The sequence below is a fragment of the Lissotriton helveticus genome, chromosome 1_1, assembly GCF_964261635.1.
Source record: "Lissotriton helveticus chromosome 1_1, aLisHel1.1, whole genome shotgun sequence".
In the NCBI taxonomy this organism is placed as follows: domain Eukaryota; kingdom Metazoa; phylum Chordata; class Amphibia; order Caudata; family Salamandridae; genus Lissotriton; species Lissotriton helveticus.
In genome coordinates this window covers 1,346,555,045-1,346,570,626 of record NC_136057.1, presented here as the reverse complement: position 1 = coordinate 1,346,570,626, position 15,582 = coordinate 1,346,555,045, and the positions used below count along the sequence as shown (strand labels likewise).

Genomic DNA, 15,582 nt, shown 5'->3' with positions numbered 1-15,582 from the left:
TTATCTGGCCTGTATTGGGAAGGGAGGGGGTGCACTTTCCGTGCATAGGGCGAGAGCCCTATCTTCACCACAGTGCAGCCCCAGGGTGAAAGCTCTTAAGCTTCACTGCGGCCCCTGGCATATGGGGAAGGAAGGGGGCCACTAACAACGAATCAGGGTGGTCAGCCCAATCGGTGCCCCATTCCAATCTTCTCTGCTGCTCTCACTTGGCATGCTGGGGACGCCAGAACACACACAGGTAGCCAACCCAATCAGTGCCCTGTTTCAGACGAATCAGAGTCTCACACTCTGCTTACCAGGATCCTCGCAGCAGGATGCCAACTGAATCTAGCTCTCTGCAGGTGATCTCCTCCTAACAGGGTCCACTGGTCTGGATCAAGCAGAAGCTGGTGCTCCAGGGCGAGTACTTTTGATTCTCCTGTTTGATGTCCCCTCAGCTTGCATGGGGGACTGGCAAACCCTTAGTCCACAGTCAATGATGTTCTCAACCTCTAAACTAGGAGATGACTCTGCAACCAGTCTTCAATGCTTCACACTGTGCACATGAAGATGTATTTGGCACGTATTTATTAGACAGAAACATTAACTGATAGCGCCTGCTTACCATCCAAGCTACCCTAACTTCCACTTCCACACCCCATGCACTTGCTCATGCAACTGTTTTAGTGCCCTACAGTTTTGGTTTAAAAGACACAATTTATACACTTATTGGGAACACCTTCGTTATCTTAATGTTCTTTACATTTAATTTTCAAAACAATTCGTCATTCTCCTATTCCCTGCTCATCCAATTCTTATTTGCATATCAAAGACACTTAGCTGTAGATGAGCAGTGCTCAAAAGAGAAGTTAAGGACAGTGAACATTCTTAATGTAGAAGTTATTTTGATACTGTTTATCTGGAAGGTTTGGGTGAAATATACTGGTGGTTGACATTTCCTTTCTATGTCTTTGGGGAGGGTGTATGTTGTGTAGATAAACAGTACATGCATGAATAAGAATCCTCTTCTACTTTAAATACTGGGTGCCTGGATCCACCATCGCCTGTGTGAGATAATACAGTGTATGCTGTCCCATCCCAACCCCAGGGGAAAGAAGGAAACGGAGCGAGGTCGGAGTTCTTGACTCACGCTGATGCCTTGTAGCTCTCTTATTTTCCATAGAAACGTTTTGCACTCTTCACCATTCCTACTTTATGAAGGAATGCAAAGAAAGACTAAAAAGCAAGTTCTTCTGTATGACATTTTATTGTAGCGGCTGTGGATGTGCCACATTCGTGTGCAGTGTCAGAGGAAAAATGGCGTAAATCGCTTAAAGAGGATGTTTCATTAGTCCAAGTAATGAATTTTGTTGAGAAGGGTTGGCCTAAAGAGAGGAATTTGTCTTTCGATTTCAAAACTTTTTTACAAGTTGCAGACAAATTAACTATTGAAGATGGTCTTTTATTTAGAGGAGACAAACTTGTACCTCCTCTTACTTTAAGAACAAGTTTAGTAAAGAATGCTCATGAAGGCCATCTTGGTGCAACTTTTACGAAAAGAAGGGTACGATTGTCGTTTTGGTGGCCTTCCATGGATAACCTTGTTGAGGATTATGTTAAATCCTGTGTAACTTGTTCAAGCTGTGACAAAGCCGTTAAATTGCGCACACCTCCACTTACTCCCATAGAAATGCCTTCCGCACCATGGGTAAAGGTGGGGTTAGATGTTGTAGGTCCTTTCCATGCTCTTGATTCATCTTCAAAATTTGGCTTGGTTCTCATGGATTATTACTCTAAATGGCCTGAGATGAAGTTTGTGAAAGAGGTGACTACCAAGACAGTAATAGAGTTTCTTAATGATGTTTTCTTGAAGGAGGGGTATCCAGAGTTTTTGATAACAGACAATGGCACACAGTTTGTCAGTTCAGAATTTGAAAATGTTCTTCAAAATTGTAGTATTAAACATCTCAAGAGTTCACTGTACCACCCCCAGACCAACGGTTTAGTTGAACGCATGAATAGGGTGTTAGGTGAATGTATTCAACTGGCTCTTTCCAACAAGTGTCTTGTGGCAAACTCAGTGAGGAGCATGTTGTGGTTTTACCGCACTACCCCTCACTCAACTACGGGTGTTTCACCTTTTGAGTTGTTGCGTGGACGTAGGGATGCTACTATTTTTTGTCCTGCGTGGTTGAATAAATGGGTCAAAGGTACTCAATGGTCTGACGAAAGTGTTAGGAAACAAGTTAAGTCAGTCCAGAACAAACAAAAATCATATTTTGATGTGAAAATGAGTGTTAAAGATGTTGATATAAGATCAGGTGATTTTGTTTGTATTAAAAAACCTGTCCATGTACAGAAAGGTTCATCAAAGGTTAGCTCACCATTTAAAGTATTAGATGTGAGAGGAAGTTCTGTCAAGCTCAGCAATGGGCATTGGTGGAATAAATCTGTCTTAATTAAGAGAACCGTTCTTCCTTATGTACTAGATGACAATACGACTGATGTAATTCTACATAGACCTTGTGTGCATACTTCTCTTAATTTAGATTGTACAGGGAAGACTACCCTAAGGCGCAGTGTTCGAGTTAAGCAAACTCCTCTTAGATATAGGAAGTAGTACTTATTCTCCTTATTGTTCCCTGTTTTCCTTTTATAGTCGTGTTTCTTCTTTTCTTCTTATTTCCTTGTTTCTTCTATTTATCTCCTAGAGGTTGTTGTTTGTTTCTTCTATTTATCTCCTAGAGGTTGTTGTTTTTTTTCTTTTGTTTTTTTTATATTAAGAAAAGACCAATATAGTGTCTTAGGCTTGTTTCAGAATGTTATACTGTGAGAACACTATTACTCTAGTGTTCTGTACTGAGGGTTCTAGGGAAGGCAGTTGACGGTCCTACATAGAGGCTGCAGCTGCCCTGCTCCGATGGCCCAGCAATACGAAGTATAAATCCTTTAACTGACTCACTTCTTGCTGTGTCCTCTGTTCTTCATAACACATTTGTTTACTAGAAAATGTGCTACAAGGGAAACTGAATTCTAGCACTACCGGAAACAACAATTGCATTTCCACATATAAATCAGAACTGTTTCCCTGGACTGTATCTAGGAGACTACATTAGGGCTACTTATTAGTCAAGTGTGTGTTGCTTTTCCTTTGTTTTGCTCCTTTATATTTAGTTTAGGTCTTGATCGTCCGGTGTTTCTAAATGATACATACATTTGTTCAATTCAGTAGGAGAAGCAAGAGCATATGTTGAGCCTGAGTTAGTGGTGCATGAGGATGCCAGATGAACTGGAGCTAGAAGTTAAAGTCACAAGTAATGTAATGTTAAAAGCAATCCATGCTTTACTGCTAAGCACCCATTGATTAAAATACTTTCTGGGGTGCTTTTGTCCGTCTCAGGGGGAACATAGTTCCATTAGGATGAGCTGCCACTCGTGGTCTATAGTGACAGTTTCATTGCCCTGGAACTGTCAGAGGTTTTGAGACCCAATTGTTACATACATCAGGCATCTGGTTACACTCCTTTCACGCCAATCGCCATCAAGCTATCCCACTCTCATTCATTAGACAGGAGTTCTGATCTATTCTTGTACTCTCCAAACTACTATGGCTGCCCGATAATTAGCCCTGGCTCTGCTAATCGAGTCACCTGGTTTCTACTTTTGTTATTGCCTTTGCGAGTAATTCATTTTAGCACTCGACTAAAACGCAGAAATAAATAATAATTTTAAATAAATACATTATATATACACTTAGGACACCCACATGTGTCTAAAGATTGTGAGAAGTGTGGCATACATGAACTACATGGGGTAGTTTCTTGATTAAGGCGGCAGGGCTCCGCCCATTTCAATTTCTGCCTCAGTTGCTATCTGGTATTTCTTTTTATGGATGTTTAATTAATTAATTACACTTGTGACCCTCGTTCTGCTTGAGGGTCAGGCAAAGCTGGACACTTTTAATAGGCACATGTGCTAGAGCGCATGTGCCAGTCGTCGCAGGATTTACAGGGCTTACCTGGCTTCAGCCCTGACCACCGGTCGCTTACAACATTGTAAGGCACTGCCCCGATGACGCACTGCAGCCTCTCTGATTGGAAACAGCCTGGGCGCTTTAAGCAGAAGCCCTGGGTTTCTGAGGCTGCTTGTCAATCAGCAAGGGTGCACTGTGTATCACGCAACCCACCATCCCATTTCCTAACCCGTTACAGCTTGGGGTGGGAACAAGCCACCATGGCTCCACCCCATCCTGGGAAGAGCTCGGAAAAGTCTTTGGTGAACACAAGGCTGGCTGTGCTGGGTGAATTGGAAGGTGTGGGCAGGGGTTGTTTTTGATCAGGTGAAACTGGGCGTAGGGATCTAGTTTATTTGCTCGATCTGTGTGATGTGGGCTGTACCGTGCTTTGTTAAGCAAGCTGAGCTGGCTCTAGATAGTATTACCGTGCTTGGCTCTTTATTTCATAACAGTACTCATTAGGCAGCACTGCGAAGCCCAGTCCTGCTTCGGTCTTCTCTTCCTGAGAGTTTGCAGGCCTGCCCAGCACAGCCCTGCTTCTCACTTCTCTTCCACAGAGTTTTCTTAATCCTTTGCAGATTACTCCAGCTTCCTAATAGAGTTTGTCATTCTTCCCAGGCCAGTCCTGCCTTTCTCCTCTCTTCTTCCAGAGAAGTTCCTTGTCTTGCCTAGGCCAATGTTTGCTGTCATTTTCTATCCTAGGCAGAGAGTTTATGAATCCTTCTCAGGACAATGCTGATGTTTTTTTTTTAACTCCAGCCAAATATTTATTCAGCCTTGTGTACATTTTCACTCAAGCACGCCCTTTGCATATGAATGTTTCCCATTACATTATGAGCATGAACATACATGTGGGATACAAGTTTTGGAAAGCAATAGGTGTTGTGGCCCTTTATTAGGACATATATAGGTTTTCTTACAAGCATTCAAAGGACTCATTCATTTTCATAAACATTTCAGACCGCAAACTAAGTGATCCTCAATCAATCTACTTTCCTTCAGGATATATTTATTTAGTGTAGCCAGTGTGTTGGAATGGGATGGAAGAGACATATTGCATATAATCACCAAGTGATCTTGTGTTGTGTATCAGAAACTTGTGACCAGTTCTGGCCATTTAACTAAAATGGCTTAGCAATCTGGAACATGTAGTTGCCCGAGGAGCGGACTGACCATTAAGCATACTGGGCTAAATCTTGGTGCATTAAATGCTCTGGTGTGTAGGAGGTCACCTGCTGGTTTGGTGCTCTTTCACAGCGTGGGATCTCATTCCTCTTCATCATGCAAACAAGGTTCAGAATCTTTGTTGCACATTATACCTTGTGTACTGCCGCTCTTCCCTCCTAGTCAGCATGTTCATGGTGTGCAGAGCGCACACGCAGGGGTGCAACGCAGGCTCTGAGGTGCAGTTTGAGCCCATGCTTCAGGGAACTCCCCTAACTCCTATGAGATACAGGATCCCCAGGGCCCATCAACACCTTTGCAAGAGGCCACATCATGTTGTATAATATCACTGCCCACATGTAACACACTTCTTCAGCCTTTTGCAACATCCCACTCCACTTTTCCTGACAGTTCCCATTCTAAAGTTAAACAGGCATAACATATTATGTAAATAATGTCTGGTCACATGCTTCCGTGTGGTTTAAAAGTTCATCAAATGTAGCTAAATAAGCGAGTATTATCTCTTGGGGTATTTTCTTAATCTTTATTCAAGAGAACACCACAAAGTCCAGCCAACACGTGTTTCGTCGTTAGGGTATTATTAACCCTCGACTTCTTCAGGGCTGTATTGTATAGAAAAGGAATTCAATGCCTATTAATCGGTCGTAATTCAGATCCGGCTGGTCATTCAAAATTCAAGTATCGCACATCCAATTATTTCTGTTTCGTCAATCTTTACAAATGTATTTGCTCAATTTCCAAATTAGCATCTATGACAATCGATTCTATGCCGATGTGTGACATATTTGTCAAGAAGGCCAATGCGAGTCACGAGCTCTGCAGCAAGTACGCTGTCCTTTTCAACACGGCTGATATGAGCCACAAGATGTGTAGCGAGTACGCTGTTCTTTCCAACACTGCCAGCTACGTGTTCTGAACCGCTGCCAAAGCCACTAAGCAACTGACACCACACCAGTCCAGCTGGTCTGTTGGAGGCACCAGTCAGGCATGTGGCTGAGACTCACTGTGGCCTACCCGCCCGGCCTTTCAGTCGATCAACCTGACAAATGACTGACACTGCCACAGTCAGGGGCTAATAAATCAACCCTGAAGAGGCTACAGGTAGTGCAGCACATACCAGCCAGATTGATTTTAAAACTACCTCGTTGGGCTTCAGCCTCAGCAGTGCTGAAATCTCTTCACTGGCTCCCGTTAAAATAATTTTATTCAAACTTCTTGTCACCACCTTCAGAGCTATTCGCCGACTGGGGCCAGTATAGCTTTCCACAAGATTCACACCATACATGACAACGAGGACACTTAGATCTTTGTCAGCAAACCGACTTAAACCGCCTGGTTTTAAACTTAAAACGTGGGGAGGGAAACCTGCAACCGTGTTAGGTGCAAAGGCCTGGAATCTAATGCTAAATAAACTGAGATCAATAGAACCTGAAATGCAGTTTAGGAAGGCCCTATAGACCTGGATCTATAGAGCATCAGATGAATTCTGTCAAGGCCTCATCTAGGTCTCTATTCTCCATTGCTAAGTTTGTTATTCGTTTCGCCACTGAAGGCTCCTTCCGGAGTGACAGTTTGCGCTCTATAAATATCACATTTAATTTCATTAAAGTCATCCTGCCCTTTGAGAGACACTGTCTGACATGTGATTGTCTTATCTTCCGCCCTACTAGCCTTCAGATGTTCTAGCTGAACATTTGACTCTGTATTACAGCCCTATTTTCCTCAATGTACAGGTACAAGAACCTGGTGTCTTTGGAATGGACTTGACTTGACACCTCAGCTTGCCACAGTGTCTGCAGTTCACGTAATTTCACCCAGAGGCTCTTTTTTGTGTCATAACTGCACTTTCACAATTGCTTTATTAACCTTCTTGCTTTCTCAAATTTGAGTGAAAATGCACAATTTTCTCACTCGTTTTTCAAAAATTTCCCGAGGGAAGAACCCCCCCGAAGCCCCCTTATCAACGTCGGGATTGCTCGCTTCGCTCGCCACAGGACACTCATCCCACACTCTTGTGCCTCACCACTTTCCAATGTCATCAGCCGCCACTGTGAGCTACACATTTCAACAGTACATGATTAGCTATGTAGGCAGCAGAAGGTATTAAGATGAACACGGTAGGCAAATAAATTGAAGTAAAAAAGATACTAGAGTGGGAGGTAGTGGGAACATATGGGGCCTGGTTTGTGCCATTCTGATTTGGACTGCTTCCATAGCAGAGTAATGGAAGCTAAAAATCAGAGTTTAAGATCAATATTCAGTTGTTATTAATTTAAAAGGCACAATTCATTATTTTTACGTCTCGGCCTGCGAAAAACTGCGCACATGCGCAGTCGAGCTGGCGAGATTTAATGAGATTCCGTAAGTTTCACTAGCGAGGTTAAGCCCCGCCCCTCTTTTCCATTGGCTGACGTCACCGTTCATGCTAAATGGTGGCCAGCCATTGGAGAAGAGGTCCTAGTGACGTTCTTCTTTCTCTTTTAACGCCGTCCCTTTCAGACTGGGTTCCTTGACTTACTGCTGTGGTAAAAGCTTTCTTTAAGGGGCCATCTGTTTCGCCCCATAAAGAAGATAAGTAAGCTTTTGCTACAGCAGCAAGTCATGCTGAGCACATCCAAGTGGGACAGCTCTAAAAGAGAAAAGGCTGTGACACAACCACCTAGGATATTTGCTTTTATATAAGAGTTCACTGCTGGTCGGGACAATGGAAAAAGCCGTAGTGACAGAATTGTACATCAAATTGGGTGATATATGCATGAAGTTGGATACGTAAAGCCTGGTTGTTTCACTCCTGTTATATAAGGTTATTTTAGGTTGTATACACGGAAACGTGTGGTGCGCGTGGGGCTCTCGCCACCCTCCCTTTGCCCACGTGGGTCCCGCGGCCGTAGGCATCTTGTTATTGTAAAGGGTCTAAAGCTTAAATTCTCCCAGACCATTGCTTTCAACTCCGCCTCATTTGCTCCGTCCAGCCCCTATTCGCTATCACTTTTTCCTCAGGCACCAGGTGGCAGCAACTTCCCTATAGAAGAGAGAGCAGCGGGCAGAGGCAGCTCGGCTGCAGCAACAGGTCCCCCGTTATCTTTATCTGATGGAGGGCAGCACGGAGCGGGGTGCCTGTTCCCATCCGAGGGAGCCCGGGCAGCAGGTGCAAGCCACTTGGGGACCATGCCGGGCCCTGCGTTGCTGCCCCCGCCGCTGGGGGCTCCCCCGGGCTGAGGAAGCCAACGGGCGCCTTCCACCTGAGCGAAAAGTTTGCGCTATTGCTGGTGTTCAACGACTTTGCGACACTCTGCTTCGGATTGCTTTTCTTTCTGCCGGACTCTTCCAAGCTGTTGAGCGGAGTCTTCTTCCAGCACGCCCCGGAGTCTGTCGCCTCGCCGCCGCCTCCCCCTACTGCCGCGGGCGACCTGGAGGAGCGGCTGGCCCGTATCCGAGAGGAGCATGCCCGAGCGCTGAGGGAGGCACAGGATACACTGCAGCGGGCCCCCGCAGACATCCAGTCAGACATCCATCGTGACAAGGAGCGGCTGACCGCCGGCGTGGGGGAGCTGCAGATGGTGGACCATGAACCCCCCAAGGGGATCGTCATTAAACCGCCCAGGGGGGCTGCCGGGGGAGAGCCGGACGATCCCGGAGTGCGGGACAAGAGGAACAAAGTGCGGGAGGTGAGTGACCTGGGACCATCACCTGGGGCTGATCATTGGGCGAGCGTCAGTTTTGGTCAGCGAATCTTCGATCCTAATGTTACACTCCTCCTTAGTCTCACAGAACCTTTGAGCTTGTTAGCAACCTACAACTGTCTCTCCCAAGAGCCATCAAAGTGCAGTCAAAGTTCAGCATGGCCAAGCCACTCGCCCTCGAGAGCCTGCCTGTCTTTGACTACTCTTACGGTGCATCCTTTGTAGTCTTCAGTCCACCACGCCGTTGCCCCCCCCTTCCCTCTTTTGTTTTTAAATCTGGCTGCCTGTCACAGGGCCGTTTGGGTTTTCTGGAGATCCCTCTTAATTGTAAACCACAGTTTAACCTCAGTTATGCTAACATGTGAGCATCCTGAAAACACGAAATGGAGACGAGGAGGACTAAGCAGCCTACACCCCTCCAGTACATATTTCGTATATCACATGCAAGTAGAGTGCCTATCAAGTAAATCAAATGTGTGGAGAAGCCCCTGTCCTGCATTCAGAGTGAATACATTAGCGGGGCATCTCCATACATCCAATTTACTTAATGGGCACCCTACTCGCATGTGATATATGAACATGTGTGCATCCAACAGATGCAGTTTGCGGATTCACTTTGCGTGTGCTATAATGTGACAAGGAGAGCAACGTAAGTTTATCGGTTATGTTTTAGCTTAATTGTAAATGATACCTTCTGAATGGCTTGTTTGATGCATGTGGTTTGCCAAGCACGCATGATAGAGTGCTTTAGTCACACGTGTGTTGTGGGGCAGCCGCGCTCCTATACGTTTTCATACCTAAGCCCCAGCGCAAGATGCCCATCCTCTGCATGCCCAGACTGCTCTTATGTCCCAACATACCAGCTGTTCATCCACTGTTATGCGCTGAGTCCCGGCTTCCCGCAACACTAACTGTTCTGTGTTCCTCTTGGTTACATTAAAAGCCTGTTCCCTAGCGCCACCAGTCTTTTGAGCTGCCAAGACGAACGTGGTCCTTTCATATGCTCATGGCGCATGGGGTGCTCATATCTGTCAATTGCACGTTTCCTGTGTTTACCACAGGCAGTGGTACTACTCACTCTCTACTACACACTACTACACTCTCCTACACACTTAACTACACACTCTCTACTACTCAATCTCTACTACACACTCCTCAATCTCTACTACACACTCCTCAATCTCTACTACACACTCTACTACTCTCTACTACACACTCTATATTACACACTACTACACACGCTGTACTACACACTCTACTACACTCTCTACTACACACTTTTCTACTACACACTTGCTACTACTCTACTACACATGTTCTACTACTCTACTACACAATCTCTACTACTCACTCTACTACTCTCTACTACTCACTCTCAACTACTCACTCTCTACTACTCACTCTCTACTACTCACTCTCTACTACTCACTCTCTACTACTCACTCTCTACTACTCACTCTACTACTCTACTACACAATCTCTACTACTCACTCTACTACTCTCTACTACACACTCACTACTCTACTACACTCTACTACACACTCTCTACTACACACTCTCTACTACACACTCTCTACTACACACTCTCTACTACACACTCTCTACTACACACTCTCCAATACACACTCTCCAATACACACTCTCCAATACACACTCTCCAATACACACTCTCTACTACTCTACTACACACTCTCTACTACTCACGCTACTACTCTCTGCTACACACTCTTACGAGACATGAGGGCACAAGGTCATGAAGAGGGGTTGGGGCTTTGGGCTGAGATCTGATCCCCAAAATCCCTCCCCCCAAAACAAAAGCTACCACTAATGCCCTGGGGAGTATGTAAAAAAAATACCCATGAAACGCAGCAGCGCCTACCCTCCAGATATGAGCTGGAAACCCACATCCCACAACTGCAGTGTGAGAACAGCAGTGCGTATGAGAGACAGCAGTGTGTGTGAGAGAGACAGCAGTGTGTGTGTGAGAGACAGGAGTGTGTGTGAGAGAGACAGCAGTGCGTGTGAGAGACAGCAGTGTGAGAGAAAGCATTGTGTGTAAGAAAGACAGCAGTGTGAGAAACAGCAGTGTGTGTGAGAGAGACAGCAGTGCGTATGAGAGAGAGCAGTGTGAGAGACAGCATTGTGTGTAAGAAAGACAGCAGTGTGAGAAACAGCAGTGTGTGCGAGAGAGACAGCAGTGTGAGAAACAGCATATGTGTGTTCTAGGGAGAGACAGCAGTGTGAGAGAGACAGCAGTGTGAGAGATATTTTAATTATGTTTTGGTTTTTGAAAAATAAATAAAACGCATTGTTATTTGCAATGTCAATAGCTTAAACTCGCGTAAATACGCGACCTATTGCATTGCAAATGCAATAGGTCTCGCATTTGCGATGGATTAATGCTATTTGCATTAATGACAATACCATTTATTTATGTTTTCAAAACGAACACATAAATAAAAAATGTGTCATTTACAATGCCAATAGCTCAAACTTTTGCAAAGGCGAGACCGTTGCATTGTAAATGCTTGTTCTTTTTGTACTTGAGACTTTTTTCATTGCTTTCAGGAGAGGAACGAGAACCGGTCTAGTTCTGTAGAGACACATATATGGAGCATGGATTCTGTACAGCACATTCACACACACATAAAAGGAAACTTTCCTTAAAGTTACAGTACCCTCTGAGGATGCTGTTCCGGGCGGAAGGACTCGTCTCATTATTCAACTCTATTACGGTCAACCATGCCCACGTTGTCAGAATTATCTTCAGCCAGCTACACTAAGAATGCTGGGGTGTGTATGTTAATATTAACAAAGGGCTATGTGATAATGCATGTAAAAACCTTCGCAGCCCAGCTGGCTCAAACCCCAGCTCACCTGCACGACATGGAGCCAGCTGATAGCTGTGTGAAGGGATCTCTGAGGCACTATTTTTAGGTTTCGCCTGGCGATCCGCTGCGCAGCAGCATTCGCGCGGGCGAAATCTTATGTTTTAACAGTATGGGCACTTTGTCCCGCCTTCTCTTCCAGTGGCTAGCTCCATAAATGGAGGCTAGCCATTGGAAGAGAGATCTGTCCGTCATTGCCGGAGCAGATTCGTGGGCGTTCCGGCGATTTTTACTAATCCCGCCCCCTTGCGATCGTCATTGCGGCGGTGGGCGGTGTTTTTTTAATTTTAATTTTTTTTGGGTCATTCCTCCAGGCCGACCGCCGCTGGAAGAAGTCCTGGTGAGTGCTCCCCTCCCCTCCCGCTGTCCGTGTGCCCGTTCCCGCCCCCCTCCCGCTGTCCGTATGCCCGTTCCCGCCCCCCCTCCCGCTGTCCGTATGCCCGTTCCCGCCCCCCTCCCGCTGTCTGCGTCTCCGGCCCCACTTGTAAATACTTGTTCTTTCAGGGCGCGCGTGGGGCATGTTTACCCAGAGAGCAGCCGAGGATTACATGGACACGCTGCAAACAAAAGTTTTCCGACCTCCGCCCTTGCAAAAGCAGTCTTGAGTGAGTGTGCCCCGTCCCACTCGTCAGAGCGGATGCACCTTTGTCTTAGTGTGAGGATGTAGAGCGCACAACCATTTGTCGCCTCTAGGCGCTCGCTGGATGAAGAAAGACCGGCTGTGGAAAGGGCGCATCTTCGCGTGTCGTGTCACGGATTTCAAACTGATCGCCTCCTCACAGCACACAAGACTGCCAACTGCGTAGGAGAGAACTGCGTGAAAAAAAGCCTCAAGTCATTCGACCTTTGGAGCCGAGTGTAGCGAACAGTGTTGGGTCTTCCCAAACAGTGTCCGGTCTGCGGAAAATAATTTTAACCGATTCTCACAGAATTTATTGCATTTCTGATGATTAACGACGAGTTTTAGGAGGACGACCTCAACATGCAGCATCTGCAAGTGACGTGATAAGTCCGCTTGTGTGGAATGTGGCGCGCTTAGACTTAACTACACATTTTTGGGGGTTCAGTGCAAGAAGTTGAGTTCCTCGAGCTGTGGAGTATTGGGTCGTCTCAGTATATGATCATGCTGTTGGCTCGCGCAGACTCACGTGGTCGTACCTCCTAGCGGGCCTATCTTTCCTGTGTGCAGACAAGTTACGAAGCAAGCACTATGGAACCCGTGCCCGACCCTGCTGTCGCTTCTGCAAGGTTTTAGGATTTGATTTGTAAAAGGGGGAATGTAGACTCGACTGGAGGCCTCTCATTGGTGCAACAAGATGCACTTTTTCCGGAGTTACAGCTATCAGATCCGCCTGGAGCGAGACACGGGGGAGCAGCCCAGAATACAAGGAATACAATGGGCATGTGCATAATTTCACCAGATTATAGAACCTTTTGTTGGGTATTATTCTTGTCACCCAAATGTACAATGCTTGACAAACAACAAGTTTTTTTTGGTCCAAGCCCATCCCTAGTATGGGCCACTGATGTGCTGTCTTATTCTGTAAGGAACCTGTTCTGCACAAGAATTAGTAGGACTGGTTGCCTCACACAAACTAAGGGGTTGTGTTTTTATCTCCCAGTAGATCTATCTCTCTCTGTTCTTGGAAGATCAGACCCTACTTGGGCTCAACTGTACCCTTCTCTACTAAGCCTTTCTATTGTCTTTTGTACATCTTGGGCCTTCTAATTTAAGTAGTGTGTTTGGCTCTGTTTCTGCTGAAAAATTGTTCCCTACTAGGGCAACCCTATCTGGGGAAAAAAATAATTGGTTTGTCAATGCGCTAAAAACGAACAGAGCAGAAGTAGGATAGAAGAGATGTATACTGGTGACACCACCAAACTGGCTCCAGCCTGTTTACTAGCAGTCGGTCAGGGACCTCCGAGCTATGTTGGGGAGACCGAAGAACATGTAAGCCCGTTGAGCCCCCCCATTCCAATGAAGAACTCCATGCAAGACTCACTATTGTAGGATATGAGAATCAAATTCTCAGGTAAGATTTATTTACAAACAAGATTAAATCAGTCATTGAATTCTAAGGTTCTAAACATTTTACACATCAATTAGTGAAAGAAAAGCTAGGCATTTGATCTCTGAAGTAGCAGATTTTCCAAAGTCAACCACCTAGTTTGCCCTTTAATATCAGCTAATTGACTTCAGGTCCCTGTCGCTACTCCTCGGACCCCAGTAACTGTTTGATGTAATCCATGTCATCATGTTATATGATTCACAAATTAATTTCCTAGTCTCTCGTCATCAACAGGCAAGCGTATAATGTGGGGCTCTGTGTGGGTGTGGGGCTCTGTGTGGGTCTCGGTGTGGGGGCTCGGTGTGGGGCTCTCTGTATGTGTGCATGTGTGTGGCTGTGTGTGTGTGGCTCTGTATGTGTGTGGCTGTGTGTGTGGCTCTCTGTATGTGTGTGTGTGGCTGTGTGTGTGTCGCTCTCTGCATGTGTGTGTGAGGGAGAGACAGCAGTGTGAGAGCGACAGCAGTGTGAGAGAGACAGCAGTGTGAGTGTTCTAGGGAGAGCATGGTGTGTGGGAGAGCATGGTGTGTGAGAGGCAGCAGTGTGTGAGAGACAGCAGTGTGCGAGACCTTTTATTTATGTTTTGGTTTTTGAAACATAAATAAAACGCATTGTTATCTGCAATATCATTAGCTCAAACTCGTGTAAATACGCGACCTATTGCATTGCAAATGCTATAGGTCTCGCATTTGCGAGATATTAAGCTATTGGCATTGTAAATGACAATGCCATTTACTTATTTATTTTCAAAACCAACACATAAATAAAAATTTTGTCATTTACAATGCCAATAGCTCAAATTTTTCAAAAGGCGAAACCATTGCATTGTAAATGCTTGTTAATACTGGAGCCAAAAGATGTGGTCTGCAGCCTTCTGTGCTGTGGCTTACTTTATCACCATATAAAGTTGCAAACCTCATACTGTATAAATCACCTGCACTGTGATAAATCAGTAGCTAAAGTGTATTGTGGGTGGGTAGTATTAACATTCCTGTAGTCCACATCAATTAGTCCAAACTTTTCCTAGGCCCAAAACTGCAAATACTGGCAGAAACAAGAATAATATCCGATTTAAAGGCACCCTGTGAGAGCGATAATCTTCCCCAAAGTTCTCGGTTCTGCACTCACCTTGTCCGACTCCTGCTGGTACATCCCTCCCCTGGCTAAGCCCGCACCTAGCGGACGAAGGGTGTGTGAGCTGCAGGAATCTGTGAGGGGGCTAACAATCTGCAGGTAAGGAGCTGTTCCCCTGCAACCAGAAGTTAGCGAGACGTAGTCCCGGAAGTGAAAATGAAGTATTCAACATCAGGTTTAACAACCTACTGCGCATGCCCAGAATTTGAGAACACTCATCCCCGGGGCATGCGCAGACACAGAAACACCACACGCCGTCCTTCTGCATATTTTCCACCGGAACGGACGGATATACTCTGTTAGGCTTCTGCTTAAGTAAAACCTGCTCAGACTATTGTAATGATGCTGCTGTGTCTTCTCTCCAGCTGACCCAAATGGGGCCTGAGTTGCTCAGTCGGATTTTCTGGCACTTGTAGAGTTTCTTCTTTGTCGCCATTATAAATTAAGAGGTACAAGTACTGGAACTGCAACGTGAATTTGCTTTTTAATGCAGTTTTATATAATTAGTCCTCTACCACTTGTAAACAATGTAAATATTAGGTATTACTAATCCCCAATTTAATGGTATTTAATCAAAGCCGGCCTTATTGCTCAAATGGCGCCTTGGGCGCAATACATTTGGCGCACAAGTT

General features: G+C 45.5%; 1 protein-coding gene across 2 annotated transcripts in view; it reads right to left on the bottom strand.

Moving 5' to 3' along the window:
* The window catches only part of LOC144823991 (uncharacterized), a 60,404-nt gene extending 45,312 nt beyond the window's left edge, over positions 1-15,092 (bottom strand). For both annotated transcript variants that reach the window (XM_078683006.1, XM_078683014.1), the window contains exon 1: positions 14,945-15,092. In XM_078683006.1, the coding sequence (XP_078539132.1) occupies positions 14,945-14,968 (24 nt within the window). In that variant the 5' untranslated portion in view covers positions 14,969-15,092. The remainder of the gene's footprint in view (positions 1-14,944) is intronic.
* Positions 15,093-15,582: the final 490 nt, after the last annotated feature.